Here is a 17,080-nt window from a genome sequence, read left to right as displayed (position 1 = left end):
GAACAGGCTAAATGTGTGATATAAATTTTTTTTGAAAATCAGACTAGCTTTATTATATGGTTTCTAAAAGGTTAATTATTTATGTTAAAGAGAGAATATTGTTTTTAATGTTAATAAAACTGCGTATTTTAAGAAACAAGATGGAGTTTAAAGATTCACATTAATGCTCAATATATTAATGCTCAATATCTTCACATTCCTTTTTGCTACCTTTTGTCTCTATAACAAACTACTTTATTCCATTACTCCTTACCCCTCACAACCGGCACTGTTCATTAGCCCATCTCTCTTAGGGGTCAATTTATTAATGAGCGAGCGGACATGATACGATGTAGGGTATCCCATCCACTGCACATCGATAAATGCTGACTGCATACGCTGTCTGCATTTATCATTGCACCAGCAGTTCTTGATAAATATGCCCCTTAACCTCACCTTACTTTTGTATTCATGAACTTCACACATTCCTAAAGACTCTCTCTCCCCCTTGCACTTCAGCCCATAAACAGTCTCATTACTGCAAATCTGCATCTCATTTCATGTCACTCTCCCTCTTGCTCATACTAGCTGCTGGTGACATCTCCCCTAATCCTGTTCCCCCACATCTTCCTAGCCTTGCACATCCATGTGTGCCTTTTAATAGACTTCAAAAACAAAACTTTGGTAACCTTATTCTTATTCCTCTTGCATCTAAAGCCACCACCCCTTCACTTGTGCACTCTGGGATTCTCGATATGTTTGCAACAAGCTCACTTCTATCCATGACCTCTTTATCTCCCACTCCATCAGAAATGAAATCAGCTCTCAAGTTTTGGTTGATTGTGAGCTTTTGAGGGGGTAGTATGTTGAGAGTCTCAACATACTACCCCCTCAAAAGCTCACAATCATCCAAAACCCAAATAGCCATATATAATTGCCCTTGTTACTGAGGAAGAAGCCCTTATACTGTCCTCCCACCTCACTACCTGTCCCCTCTACCCCATCCCCTCACAGCTACTCCCCTCCCTCTCTTCTACCCTTACCCCTATACTCACACACATTTTCAACCTCTTCCTCAGCACTGGTATATTTCCCTTATCTCTAAAACATGCACTGGCCACCCCTATCCTCAAAAAAACCCTCGATCCAACCTCCCCATCCAACTACCGCCCTATTTCCCTACTCCCTCTTGCTCCAAAGCTCCTTGAAAAACGAGTATATGCACGTCTATCCAATTTCCTTACACTAAACTCTCTTCTTGACCCACTGCAATCTGGATTTCGTCCCCATCACTCAACAGAGACAGCAATTGTCAAGGTTACCAATGACCTACTTAGAGCAAAATCCAGAGGCCACTTCTCTCTGCTTATCCTCCTTGATCTGTCTGCATCCTTTGACACTGTTGACCACCCTCTTTTGCTCCAAACCCTCCAATCCTTCGGCATCTGTGACACAGCTCTCTCGTGGTTCTCTTCCTATCTGTCTAATTGTACCTTTAGTGTAGCCTTCTCTGGAGCATCCTCTGCCCCGTTACCACTTTCTGTTGGGGTATCTCAAGGCTCTGTCCTCGGTCGCCTTCCCTTTTCAATCTACACATCATCATTAGGTTTCTTAATAAAGTTCCACAGGATTCAATACCATTGGTATGCCGATGACACCCAAATCTACCTCTCTGCACCAGACCTACCTCCTTCCTTACTAACCTGTGTCACTAACTGTCTTTCTCATATCTCATCTTGGATGTCCTCTCACTATCTTAAGCTAAATCTCTCCAAAAATGTAACTCCTTATTTTTCGATCTCCTCCTCTCCTCCTCTCTTATTACTTCCTCACATTCCCGTTTACAGAACTTCTCCAGACTGGCTCCCATCTTGTGGAACTCCCTGCCTCGCTCCACAAGACTCTCCCCTAGTTTTAATAGCTTCAAGCGCTCCCTAAAGACTCTACTATTCCGGGATGCATACAACCTACACTAACCTTTCCTAACTCCATTGCTTTCCCCTTGAACTCCTTAGAATATAAGCCTATGAGCACAACTGTTTGTAGATCAAGTTCATAAGAGTCGACTACAGCAGTTCAACTCTCGGCAGAGCCCTCTATCCATTTGATCACTATAAATGTTATTTTGTATACCACCTATGTTTATAGTGCTGCAGAATCTGTTGGCGCTCTACAAATACCTGATGATAATAATAATAATAATAAAAAAATAATAATAATTGGGAGATTAAAATCATTTTTGTGTATATATTATTCATAAATAAATCTATGGGGAAGATTACTTGCACAAAGACCTTATCAGTGAACACATTTCGCAAACCTTAAAAAAATATCAAATGATGTATCTTCAAAAATTGCCTTAGACTTTAATGGAGGTTTCCTGTAGAAATAAAATGTTTTGTAAAGGATTGTAATTGACCCATGAGGGCCGATTTACCAAATGTCTGTCCGACAGACATCGCCGAATGCCGACAGCATATGCTGTCAGCATTTAACATTGCACAAACAGTTCTGGTTAACTGCTTGTGCAATGCCCCCCCCCCCCCCCCTGCAGATTCACAGCCCATCGGCCGCTAGCAGGGAGTGTCAATCAGCCTGATCGTATTTGATCAGGCGGATTGATGTCTGCAGCCTCAGAGGCAGCGGACGAGTTAAGGTGCAGCTTCTTAATTGCTGTTAAAATGGGAATCAGGGGCCATTCGGCCCTTGATAGATCTTCCCCAAGTGTTTAATTTTCTATGTGATGACAATGTATTCCAATGTGTCACAATAACATGTTTATTTTTCTATTGGTGTCATGTCAGGTTTGATTGCTCTTGTCACTCATGTGAGCCTTATGTCTGATTTATTATAAGCAAGTTTTTAGCTTCATGTATGCACAGTAGTTTGAGGCTATTGCCTTTGAATTATTGAGTATGAAATTGTATCTATTAAGGGTGCAAAATGGAATTATAGGTACATAAAAGTACAAAAATAAAATTATCTAATCTGTTAGAGCAAAGGGGTTAATATCAGCTCCACAGTAGCAATGCACCCTGGAACCTCAAGTGAGCCAATGAAAAGAGGCATATTTGTGTAGCCAAAAATCACCAGCTAGCTCCCAGAAGTGCATTGTTGCTCCAGAGCCTAACAAGGTTAGCTTTTCAACAAAGAATACCAACAAAGTACATTTGATAATAAAAGTACACTGAAAATAATCTTAAGGACCCTAACCACTAAATAAATGTCATGCACCTCCCTCTAATCATGTGCACTGCGATAATGTAACCTAGGTTACACTGCAGGTATCTGAAGGAGAGTTACTGCACATGTGCAAACAAGGTCAGCACTGGAATGTAGTAAAAATTTAAACATGGTGGCTTCCATGACTAGAAGGAGCCAGGGAATAACCTCAATACTATTCTTATAAAATATATTTAGTGTTTACTATCCCTTTAAAACCGCATGCTCTGTATGAAACATGACACTTTAATTTTGACTTTCACGTCCCTTTAAATAATATTGCACATTCGCATACAACATTTTCCTTTGACTATACCCACATTGCATTCTGTTTCTCAGGTCAGATTGTAGCTTCTTGCTGTTGCCCTCCAGAACTGAGACAACACATTCTCATTTTATATGCACCACATGTCGTTCATTCTTTTACTAAATGATCCTATATATTCCCCTCAGTTCTGACCTAATGAGTCCTCCAATATCCTATAATCCATTAAAGACATTTGATGCTAACTAAAGCTGATTAGGACATGATTTCTTCATTCCAAATATCCAGGGAGCAAAAATATGAGCTAATTTGGGAATCAGAAGAATGTGGTACTGAAGTGAAACTGGGGGATACCTATCATTTCATTTCTTAAAAGATTAATGTGGACTAAAATAAACTGACAGACTGAGGTCATTTTATAAAATGTGTGGACCTTGGAGGTTCTTTTTACAACATCTGACATAATATACAAGTGACCTCAAGGTACCAGTAGTCTGACCTTGCTCCTATATCAGGGACTGATCACTTTTAAAATAGATACAGTAAAAATAGTTATGTAAAATTAAGAATGGGGTTAGGTATCTCGGGACCAGTGAAAGCACAAATACCAATGACTATCACCAGAAACAGTAGGTCACATTTACTTACAGTTGTAGTTACAATAATTACGGAATAGGACGGAGTAGGACGATCACATATTGCATTATAAAATTGTGCACAAATTTGTTATTCATTTGTAAAATAAAGGAATGAATAATGAATGAATACAAAAAATGTTCATTCAGTTTCCCTTTTTGAATTAAATGGAGAAACTATTAAAGGGCCACTGTAAGTAAATATTTTCTATGCCTGTTACTAACTAACTACCCTAAAAATACGCTTTTTATCAATAGCATTTCATTAACATATCTCTACCGTATATCAGAAATCTTGTCTGCAAATTTAATTGTTTTCCAAACCCACTCCGTGGGTATCCTTTGCTCTGTACCAATCCGTTTAAAATACCTAGGTTTCAAAATGGCGCTTTAAACACAAAGTTATTGGTTTAAGTATTTTGAACACACAGTGCTGAAAATAGTGGGCAGGATAACGTGACATCATCGGCGAATAAAAGATATAACTTTTAGAACGTTATGAAACTTCGTTTTGGAGAAAATATAGGTCAGTAGGTTTTAATTAATGTTTATTAACTTTAATATGTTAGTTGTTTAGCTTAAAAATTATAACAGAAAGTAATCCTTTAAACAAATTTTGTATTTGTGCATAATTCATTTAATTAATTAATGAATTTCAAGCAAAATCACTTGCTGATTGGTGCCTACATTTAGCTACCCAGGTGCTGAACAAAAAATGGGCCGGCTCCTACGTTTACATTCCTGCTTTTTCAAATAAAGATAGAAAGAGAATGAAGAAAAATTGATGATAGGAGTATATTAAAAAGTTGTATAAAATTGCATGTTCTATCTGAATCATGAAAGAAAAAATTTGGATTTTGTGTCCCTTTAAGATGAAAAAGATCTGAAACATCTAAGGGAAAACAGCGCACCTCCGATTGACATAGTGATTTATTCAAATGGATATCCCTGCTAAAACATATGCACTTACATAAAAACAATGCATTGTGAGCTCATCAAATCCAAATCAGGAGACCTCAATGTTTGTACCATGTGTGCCGACCATAGTAAACATCCCTCTGGTAAATCCAGGGATCAGGTTGCACACAAGTGTGATAAACAGTCTTGTCACCTTAAAACTCCTGTGTAGGGTAGATGGGCTGGCAATTACCTTTTGTGGGTTGGGGCACCACAGTCATTGCTCGGGGGCCCAGTGAGATCAAGTTATATACCTGTTTGTTAGGGTCATTGAAATGACCTAAAACCATTATTAAACATGTTGCTACAGACTTGAAATTGAGGTATTTTTTGAAGCATGACATTTTTTAAAGGTGTTGCTCTGGGAATGCAATTAGTCCACATTCTTTTTTTTTTTTCTTTTAGAGCATGTAGTTTATTAAAACAAAAAAAGCTGACACTAAGTCCCTTAGGGCCTGGGGCATATAATATATTAAAGTGGTTGCTGAGGACATGCATTTGATATGAGCTCTCATTTTTTGTGCATGTAATTTGTCAAAGGGGCTGCTGGGAAACTTCTTTCGATATAAAGTCTTTTTCAGGTGTCTCATTTTTCACAAATTTAAAAGGGCCAAAGTGAATATAACAATTGGCTGAATCAATCACTCCCACAGAGTACTTTGTGAAGAGCTAAACTGAAAGGCTCACTGGTAATTTTACAATCTAGGCCTATGTCACAGGAAAATCAGCACATTTTCAAAAGCTATATTTTCTCTATTATGCTTTTTAATACACGATAGGACATTTCATTTTTCCGCATTAAACATGTATTAATAGAAAACTCTAGTAATGAGCTCACATTTAGATGAACATATGGTAAAGAAAATTCATAAATATTCAACATGATGGATTTAGACAGCTATTTATAAGTTATGTTGTGGGCCCTATTGAGACGATGAGCCCAGGGGATATATCTACATTAGTGACTCTGGCACTATGTTAACAGCAATTTGAACGGAGGCGATAGCTCACTGCTGGGAATTTTTTCACAAGAAAAATACAAATTACTTCAGACTATAAATGTCATATATATGCTGAAAAAGATTGTTTATTTATGAAATTCTGTTTAAAATGCAATGAGATCACCCACAGAACTCTCACTTTTAGGTTCCATCAATTTTAAGTGACTTCTTGTTTGCACATATATGAAATGACACAGCATGTGGTGTAAATACTTGATCTATTATCAGTTGTACAGTCATGCAGAGAAAGATCATTTTTATCTGGAACTCGAACTGTTCACTTGTGCAAAGATCCATCCTCATATAATATTGAATGTGGATTTATTTTCTTCTCTATCTCAAACGTTCCTCTGCAATTTTATTAATGTCCGTTATTTGTAAAGCATCACAAAGTTCCGTAGCAATGGTAAAAAAAAAGTTATTGTTATTCTTAACAACTCATGGTTTTGAGAGCATCTTCTTTAAAACACATTACTTGATAACCTGGTTGTTCTGTGAGGTTCTGGGCACCCAGCGACTTGTACAAGGTAATTGCAGGGGTGTTCCACTTCAGCACTGAAAGGTGAATCTGGGAACAACCAGATTTTAGGGCAACCTTAAAAATACAGAAGGGCTATGTTAGCTGGTAGCTGACAAACAGTTCTTACTAGACAGATAATTGAAATGCCATATGGTAGATTATAGAGCAGTTTATTAAATGATTATTTAAAGGGACACTGAACCCAAATTTTTTTCGTTTGTGATTCAGATAGAGCATGAAATTTTAAGCAACTTTCTAATTTATTCCTTTTATCAAATTGTCTTCATTCTCTTGGTATCTTTATTTGAAATGCAAGAATGTAAGTTTAGATGCCGGCCCATTTTTGGTGAACAACCTGGGTTGTCCTTGCTGATTGGTGGATAAATTCATCCGCCAATAAAAAAAAGTGCTGTCCAGAGGTCTGAACCAAAAAAAATAAGCTTAGAAGCCTTCTTTTTCAAATAAAGATAGCAAGAGAACGAAGAAAAATTGATAATTAGAGTAAATTAGAAAGTTGCTTAAAATTTCATGCTCTATCTGAATCACGAAAAATATTTGGGTTCAGTGTCCCTTTAAGTACAGGGCCAGGTATACACTGTAAGCATCATTATTATGTATAGGTTAAAGACACATGGAAGTCAGGAATATGCTGAATCTGTACAGGAAGTCACTTTATAAAGCAAATTGCCTTATTTAGCTTTTTTAAATACATCTAAAAGGGACATGAAACACAAGAACTATCTTTCATGATTCAGATACAGTATTCAATTTTAAACGACTTTCCAATTTACTTCTAGTATCTAATATGCTTCGTTCTCTTGGCATCCTTTGCTGAAAAGGATACCTAGGTAGGCTCGGGTGCTGGGAGCTAGCTGCTGATTGGTGGTTGCACATATAAACCTCTTGTTATTGGTTTACTGATGTGTTCAACTAGTTCCCAGTAGTGCATTGCTGCACCTTCATTAAAGAAAATCAAGAGAATGAAGCAAAATTAAAAAATAGAAGTAAATTGGAAAGTTATTTAAAATGACATGCCCTTTCTGAATCAGGAAGGACAACCTTTAATCAATGCCACATACACATTCCCTGTACATACATAGGTCCTGACTGGTAGGTATACTTATTACAGAGTGCAGGGTAAGCATAGAGATCGTCAATGCTGTTGTACATGTTGGGACACTGTTTTTTTAGTAGCAGCTACATAGTAGTATGATAGAGCTGTACAACATACTATAGTCATTTTATTCTCATTTAAAGGGACATTCCAGCCAAAATTGTAATCCACATGGATGCATTTCAGTTTTGATTAGAAGCATTTTTGTAATATACATGCATTAGCAAAAATGCTTCTAATAAAAGCTATAGTTATTTTAAAAGTGTATTTAAGTATGCACCGTGCACCAGTGCTTGTACCATCTAGTAATTGCTGACAGTATTTAAAATGATGGTGCAGTGAGAATATCTAGCCATGCTTCACGTGCACGTGCAGAGAAAATGTTAAACCTAAAACAGTGATAACTTTTACTAGAAGCATTTTGCCAATACGTGTATATTGCAAATATGTTTCTATTCAAAGATGTAATAAATATATGTGCATTTCCATTTTGACCGGAATGTCCCTTTAAGTAAAATAAACTATCCCTGATTTTTCAAACCACTTATGTCAGGTGATTTCTGCTTAAAAGGACAGTTAAGTAAAAAAAAAAAAATGTTCATGATTTAAATAGGGAATGTAATTTTAAACAACTTTTCAATTTATTTTTATCACCAATTTTGCTTTGTTCTCTTGGTATTCTTAGTTGAAAGCTAATTCTAGGAGGTTCATATGCTAATTTCTTAGACCTTGAAGACTGCCTCTAATCTGAATGCATTTTGACAGTTTTTCACCACTAGAGGGCGTTAGTTCATGTGTTTCATATAAATAACATTGAGCTCATGCACATGAAGTTACCCTGGAGTGAGCACTGAATGGCTAAAAAGCAAGTCTGTTAAAATAACTGAAATAAGGGGGCAGTTTGCAGAGGTTTAAATACAAGGTAATTACAGAGGTAAAAGTGTATTAATATAACAGTGTTGGTTATGCAAAACTGGGGAATGGGTAATAAAGGAATTATCTATCTTTTTAAACAACAAAAATTCTGGTGTTGACTGTCCCTTTAAGAAGACTATGTACAGTATATTTCCCAGAACTAGTTTTTGATTGGGAGTTCTAGCCAGCCAGAATAAAGAATGCAACATTTTATCAATGGACTAAGCAGGAAGGCTTTCTACTTAAAGGGATACTAAACCCAAATTTTGATTCAATTTTGATAGAGCATGCAATTTTAAGCAACTTTCTAATTTACTCCTTTTATCAAAGTTTCTTCATTCTTTTGCTATCTTTATTTGAAACAGCAGGAATCTAAGCTGAGAAACCGGTCCATTTTTTGGTTCAGAACCCTGGATTGCGCTTGCTGATTGGTGGGTACATTTAGCCACCAATCAGCAAGCACAACCCAGGTGCTGAAACAAAAATGAGCCAGCTCCTTAGCTTAGATTCCTGCTTTTTCAAATAAAGATAGCAAGAGAAGGAAGACAGAAAAATCTAATAGGAGAAAATAAGAAAGTTGCTTACAATTGCATGCTCTATCTGGATCATTAAGGAAAAAAATTGTGTTTAGTATCCCTTTAAAGTTGTCTGTATTGCCAAATTAAAAGTAACCCTTCACAAGTCAATGTAAAAAAATAGAATACTGTGTTACCATAAACAAACCACTCTTTGAGCCTCAAATAATTATACTTACACTGTAGAATTTTTTTTACAACAGTGCTTTGTCTTCAGTACGTTCTGATTGACAACACTAAACAATTTTGAGAAAATATTGCAGTAATAAATGTTAACAATTTTTTTTCTTTTCACATAACAAGCTACTTTTTTTAAGAAACGGTATTGACGAGAAATTGCTCTATAAGAATGATTTGAAGAAACTAATCCTTTCTTTCTTCCAACTTTAAAGACCCAACAATTATCCAGGTGCCATATTGCTTCTGAGTTACCTGGGCCACACTTTTCATAAGCTCCTTCCCAAGACCTTTTCCTACGGCATAAAAAAAAGAAAAGAAAATTAGGATACACTTGCAACGACTCTTTCAGGAGCAACCTTTAAGATGAAAATGTGCTTCACGTCTGTTAGAAGATCTGCTCATTAAAAAAAGATATTTTGGTTGTATCTGGGTACCAGGAAAGGTGTTTGCCCCTAGTCCCCAAAAGTCACTAAGAAATCCCAAAAACCTTTCTAGTTTCTATGGTATTGTTTGGACCTGATTCACTACATTTTGATGTAGCTCTCCAAATCGTAGTGAATCACAGGGTTTTGTACAGTTTTCTTACTCCCTGAAGAGATCCTCAAATACTTAGTGAATTTAATTATTATCTTATTGTTTTGCTGAGTGGGACACCACCAGCTATTGTATAGGTACCAGTATTTGAAGGAACTCACCATCCCTGTCCAATGTAAAGCAGTGTGTAGGTAAAAGCACCACTCAGACACCTTATACCATTAGTTGTGAAAGTATTAAAAGCTACATTAAAGGGACATGAAACCCAATTTTTTTCTTTCATGATTCAGAAAGAGCATGCAATTTTAAACAACTTTCCAATTTACTTCTACTATTTCATTTGCTTCATTCTCGTTATCCTTTGCTGAAAGGTTTATCTAGGTAAGCTCAGGAGCAGCAAAGGTTCTAGCTGCTGATTGGTGGCTGCATATATGCCGATTTTCATTGGCTCACCCATGTGTTCAGCTAGAAACCAGTTGTGCAGTCCTATTGACTCATACTCAAGCACCAGAAACATAATGCCCAGTTTATAATGTATGCAGTTTTATCGTAGCTTGCTCTATTATAGAGAACTAGCTAGAACTTTTATAATATATATTAATGATTAATTGTTTTGTAATAATTTGCAGTGTATGTTAAACTCTTAATTACATTGGCTTTTCCTGCCAAATACTCCATTTATTGTTTTGTTTGTTTTTAACATTTTATTTTAAGTGTTCTCTGCAATTACACTTGATTATCTGGTAAGGCAAAGTACAAATTACTTAACCTACCTTATGGATATAGAAGTAACTTACTGCAGTGTTTATGGTGCTAACAGATTAAAAAGACATTTGCTTAGCTGTAAACAAATAAAATAAAATAAAAAATTCCATTATACCTTACTAGGCAATAAAAAGCGAGATCTGATATTCATGATGTCCTAGTATCAAGTAAGCTTGGACTTTTATCCTTTATCATAGCTTTACACTTACCTCCCAACATTTTACAATACTAGCTAGAGATGATTTGGGGTACAACTTACTGCAGAAGCATAAAAAGATGAAAGCTATGACCTTAAGCTCTTTTTCTCTTGTAAGGTGTATCCAGTCCACGGATCATCCATTACTTGTGGGATATTTTCATTCCCAACAGGAAGTTGTCAGAGGACACCCACAGCAGAGCTGTTATATAGCTCCTCCCCTAACTGCCATATCCAGTCATTCTCTTGCAACTCTCAACACGCATGGAGGTAGTAAGAGAGAGTGGTGAAAAATAGTTAGTTTATTTTCTTCAATCAAAAGTTTGTTATTTTTAAATGGTACCGGAGTTGTACTATTTTATCTCAGGCAGAAATAGAAGAAGAATCTGCCTGAGTTTTCTATGATCTTAGCAGGTTGTAACTAAGATCCATTGCTGTTCTCACATATGTCTGAGGAGAGAGGTAACTTCAGCGGGAGAATAAGAGATGAAAAGGTTAATCCAAGCACAAGGTGTGTTACTTTGGATCCTGAATGTGATTGGTTGACACTGCCTTTAAATTAAGAGACAGGTGCATTACTGTGTATGCATGATTAAGAGACTGCGGTCTCGAAACGTCGCATACCTGTCTTGTATGCTTTTAAACATTTAATAGAGAAGATTCCTTTTATCACATTGGTGCTGTGGACAGTTTTGTTTGTTTGACATTGTGGAGCTGGAGGTCGCCAGCTTGACCAATTTGCACCAAAGCCTAGGAAGGCATTGCCCTGTGCCGGTCTCATCTCACAGTGCTGTATCTATATGAGCGACTGGGGACACGAGCAGAAGGGTTAAAGATTAAGGACATTTGAATACGAATAAAACTCTTAAAGATGGAAAAGCAACAAAAGACAGATGGTAATAAAGTATTCATGTAGACTGAAATGGAAGCAGCACGTATAACCACTTTAACCAGAGGATCTAGAGACTTTTTGAAAACCATACCCATCCAAGACCATGAGAAAAAATTTGAAAATCTAAAAAGCAAGAATGTAGCTTGGGATCTACATATCACAACGTTATCTGAATATCACAGGGTTAAAAGGATTCCGAGAGGCCTACGGATGAACACCCGCCCCACATTATTACGTGAGAATGAAGAATACTGTGATAAATTTGAGGCTATTTTGAACAAATGCAGTTATGATTTAATAACCCTGACCATTGAATATCTACTTAAAGATGTGGAACGACAAGAAAAAGATATAGAAACCTGCAGAAATGAATTGGCAAAATCGCTAACAGCTGAAGCTTTGGATGAATTCCTGAAAAAAACAGATGAAAAAATATCTGACCTGAAAAAGCAGATTCAGGAACGGAAGCGGTTAAAGTTCGTCCGTGATGAAGACGACTATATGAAAGGCAGAGTTTACAAGTGGAGGTCGGGGTACTTCGAGTCACAGAGGGGATTCCCCACTACGTCACAGCGACGCCAAGGACGGTATACCAATCAGCAGCAGAGACGTAAGGAAGGGGGCGGAGCTACATCAGATACGTCATCCGGGTCATCATCACCTTTTTTATCCAGCAGCGAAGACGGAGCCACAGAGGTGGGAGGAAACACCAGCGGAGAGCAGTTGAAGCGGATGAAGACGAGGGGACCAGGCAATCGGAAGCCCCGCAAACAGTAATTAACATTTCCAAAACCAAATTGGAGAGCAGTGAGTACGAACTTTTAGAAAAAGGGTTATCCTTTTGCCCCTATAAAGACCTGGACTTCTTTGAGCTAAACAAAGATTTGTTTAGATTTTTCAGAAGTATAAAATTGAAATTGTTTTTTGGTAATAAACATATTGGCATAAATGACAACACGTTAAGTAAATCTGACAAATGCTGTGCTATCACCCCAAAAAGGTATAATCTATACAAAAAGAGTACATTTACACCTCAGGTACATAACAGCAGTCTAGACACATTCATGAAATTGGTTATGTCTGACATTAAAGAATTAGAAACAAAAGTAACCAAGGATAGAAAAAGGAAAAACTTGAATTTATCTAAGGTTGAACGAGAGGCCATTAAAACTATTAAACAAAAAGATAATGAAATCATAATCAAAAGAGCGGACAAGGGCGGAGCCACCATAGTCCTAGATAAAGAGTATTACATAAATGAGGTTCTGACACAGCTACAAGATACTGACACCTGTCAGAAATTAGACACCAACCCTATTTTTAAGATCCAGAAAGAAATTAAACGTATTATAACCAATGCCACTAGAGCAGGTATCATTGATAAAACAATGGGAGAATATTTATATAGAGAACATCCAAGAACCCCCATTTTTTATACTGTACCTAAAGTACATAAAAATATGCAAAGTCCTCCGGGGCGTCCCATAGTCTCCAATGTTGAATCTGTATTCTCTAATATTGCTGTTTTTTTGGATAAATTGCTGCAACCGTATGTAGAAAAAATGTCCTCATACATTAAGGATACAAGTGATTTTATCAGTAAATTATCCACATTAGAATTAGACTGCTCTAAATGCATAATTTACACACTAGATGTAAAGAGTTTATACACCTCAATAAAGCATGAGAGTGGCATCGGTACAATAAGACAAATGTTAATAACATCAGGGGAATATAATTTGCAACAAATTGATTTTTTTGAAGAATTACTGAGAGTGGTATTATTTTACAATTATTTTATTTTCAGGGACTCTTGGTATATACAAAAGAAGGGAACGGCCATGGGGTCTAATGCTGCCCCATCATATGCCAACCTCTACATGAATTTTTTTGAAGAAAAATTTGTCTATAGTAACCAGCTCTTTCAGAAGTATGGCACCACCTGGTGGAGATTCATAGATGACATCTGTGGCATATGGTGGGGCAGCAGGGACTCCCTGGTCTGCTTTGTTGATATGATCAATCATGAGGTAACAGGCCTAGAGTTCACTTTAAATTTAAGTGAAGAAAGGATGGTGTTTCTAGACACTGAGGTATACAAAAAGGGTACTGAATTGAAAGTTGATATACATTGCAAATAAACAGATTGCAATACCCTTTTAAGGTATGATAGTTTTCATAACAATAGGTTAAAGGACTCATTACCTAGGAGTCAACTTATTAGGGTGGACAGAATTGTCAGTGAGCAAGAAATCAAAAAAATTAGGTTTAAGGAAATGGGCAAAAAGTTTCTAGATAGAGGGTATCCTGCAGTGCTTATTAATCAAGAGATACAAAATGTACATAGAGTAAGGGATAGAGATAAAGCAAGACAAGCTAAAGATGATAAATTAATCTTCATATCCCAACACAATGAGCACAGTAATAAGATATCTAAGATTATAAGAAGGCACTGGCATATCATCCAGGATTGTAATAAAGAAATAAAAGCATTGCAGAACAAACCCATTATGGCCCACAAGCGAGTTAAAAATCTTGGAGACTTTCTAGTAAAATCTGACTTAGGATCTGAACGACCAAATAAAGAAAGGTACATCACTGAGAGGAATGTTGGTTGTTATCCATGTTTAGGGTGTGGCAATTGTAATTCTGTTATCAAGGGCAAGGAATTTGTACACCCTATGAATGGTTATAAATAATAATTATACATGCAAATCCACATATGTGGTATATATAATTAAATGCCCATGTGCCCGTATCTATGTAGGTGAAACGACCCAAAGCATGAGAAATAGACTCAATCAACATAAGTCAAATATTAGAAAGAAAGATGATAATGCTCCAGTAGCTTGCCACTTTGTGGAATTTGGCCATCAGATTAGCCAACTACGTTGGCAAATCATAGATCAAGTGGGAGTGCTCAGAGGAGGATGTGACAGAGAAATGTTTCTGAAACAAAGAGAGGCATTTTGGATCCACAGGTTGGATTCTATGTACCCTAAGGGGTTAAATAGAGAATGGGATCTGTCGGTCTTCCTCTGAGCAAACTCACTTTTAAATCCTCTTCTGACAATATGATGTTAAAAATCTTATTTTATGTCTGAGTTCCCCTCTACTTATACTCGTGATTGTTCTATCATGAGTTTATTCCTAAGGTTTAGGGTTATAAATCAATTAATAGTTTATGCAGGATCATTTTTATATCTCGTTTTCTGTAGTATTAAAATAAAGAGTTTATACATTGTAAAAAATAACAGTGTTTTGCTTAAAGGCTGTAAATTAAAAGAGTTGCAAAATCGAGATGTAATTATATTTCTGTAAGTGTACATCTGCTTTTTACCTGTGTTTTGTAATTTACCTGTTCTTTGTGTAAATATATTGTTTTTATTTGTGTCTCTATCTATGGATGGCAGAATCTACATACTTAAATCACAATTGTATCAATATGTATAAATAAGAGATGAAAAGGTTAATCCAAGCACTAGGTGTGTTACTTTGGATCCTGAATGTGATTGGTTGACACTGCCTTTAAATTAAGAGACAGGTGCATTACTGTGTATGCATGATTAAGAGACTGCGGTTTCGAAACGTTGCATACCTGTCTTGTATGCTTTTAAACATTTAATAAAGAAGATTCCTTTTATCACATTGGTGCTGTGGACAGTTTTGTTTGTTCAGCGGGAGAATGGTGTGCAGTTTACTCTGCTATGAGGTATGTGCAGTTACAATTTTTTTTTTTATTGGAAATTCTAGAAAATGCTGCTGATACCGGATTAATGTAAGTTAAGCCTGAATACAGTGATTTAATAACGACTGGTATCATGCTTACTCTCAGGGGTAATACCCTTATAAAAATGCAATATAAAACGTTTGCTGGCATGTTGAATCGTTTTTATATATGCTTTGGTGATAAAACTTTATTGGGGCCTAGTTTTTTCCACATGGCTGGCTTTATTTTTGCCTAGAAACAGTTTCCTGAGGCTTTCCACTGTTGTAGTATGAGTGGGAGGGGCCTATTTTAGCGCTTTTTTGCGCAGTTAAAATTACAGACTGAGACATCCAGTTTTCCTCAGAAGTTCCCTGAATGCTACAGGACATATCAAAAGGGCCTAAAGTCATTTATTGGGGAAGGTAGGGCCACAGCAGAGCTGTGGCAGTTGATTGTGACTGTTAAAAAATGTCTATGTCATTTTTTTTATCCGTTTTTTGAACTAAGGGGTTAATCATCCATTTGCAAGTGGGTGCAATGCTCTGTTAGCTTATTACATACACTGTAAAAAAAATTGTTTGATTTACTGCCTTTTTTCACTGTTTTTCAAATTTTGACAAAATTTGTTTCTCTTAAAGGCACAGTACCGTTTTTTATATTTGCTTGTTAACTTGATTTAAAGTGTTTTCCAAGCTTGCTAGTCTCATTGCTAGTCTGTACAAACATGTCTGACATAGAGGAAACTCCTTGTTCATTATGTTTAAAAGCCATGGTGGAACCCCCTCTTAGAATGTGTACCAAATGTACTGATTTCACTTTAAGCAATAAAGATCATATTCTGTCTTTAAAAAATTTATCACCAGAGGAATCTGACGAGGGGGAAGTTATGCCGACTAACTCTCCCCACGTGTTAGATACTTTGACTCCCGCTCAAGGGACTCACGCCAAGTACATCTAGGGCGCCCATAGCGATTACTTTACAAGACATGGCGGCAGTCATGGATAATACACTGTCAGCGGTATTAGCCAGACTACCTGAATTTAGAGGTAAGCGAGATAGCTCTGGGGTTAGACGAAATGCAGAGCATACTGACGCTTTAAGAACCATGTCTGATACTGCCTCACAATATACAGAAGCTGAGGAAGGAGAGCTTCAGTCTGTGGGTGATGTTTCTGACTCAGGAAAGATACCTGATTCTGATATTTCTACATTTAAATTTAAGCTTGAACACCTCCGCGTATTGCTCAGGGAGGTTTTAGCTGCTCTGAATGACTGTGACACAATTGCAGTGCCAGAGAAATTGTGTAGACTGGATAAATACTTTGCAGTGCCGGTGTGTACTGATGTTTTTCCAATACCTAAAAGGTTTACAGAAATTATTACTAAGGAATGGGATAGACCAGGTGTGCCGTTCTCTCCCCCTCCTATTTTTAGAAAAATGTTTCCTATAGACGCCACCACACGGAACTTATGGCAGACAGTCCCTAAGGTGGAGGGAGCAGTTTCTACTCTAGCAAAGCGTACTACTATCCCTGTCGAGGACAGTTGTGCTTTTTCAGATCCAATGGATAAAAAATTAGAAGGTTACCTTAAGAAAATGTTTATTCAACAAGGTTTTAT

General features: G+C 36.8%; 1 protein-coding gene across 2 annotated transcripts in view; it reads right to left on the bottom strand.

The window, feature by feature from the left end:
- Positions 1–6,127: 6,127 nt before the first annotated feature.
- Positions 6,128–17,080, bottom strand: part of LOC128663859 (thialysine N-epsilon-acetyltransferase) — a 72,221-nt gene continuing 61,268 nt past the window's right edge. For both annotated transcript variants that reach the window (XM_053718405.1, XM_053718406.1), the window contains exons 5-6: positions 9,616–9,656; positions 6,128–6,654 (exon numbers count right to left, since the gene is read on the bottom strand). In XM_053718405.1, coding sequence (XP_053574380.1) covers positions 6,490–6,654; positions 9,616–9,656 — 206 coding nt within the window. In that variant the 3' untranslated portion in view covers positions 6,128–6,489. The remainder of the gene's footprint in view (positions 6,655–9,615; positions 9,657–17,080) is intronic.

Source organism: Bombina bombina, chromosome 6 (genome assembly GCF_027579735.1).
Source record: "Bombina bombina isolate aBomBom1 chromosome 6, aBomBom1.pri, whole genome shotgun sequence".
Classification (NCBI taxonomy): domain Eukaryota; kingdom Metazoa; phylum Chordata; class Amphibia; order Anura; family Bombinatoridae; genus Bombina; species Bombina bombina.
This window is presented reverse-complemented; position numbering and strand designations above follow the sequence as displayed.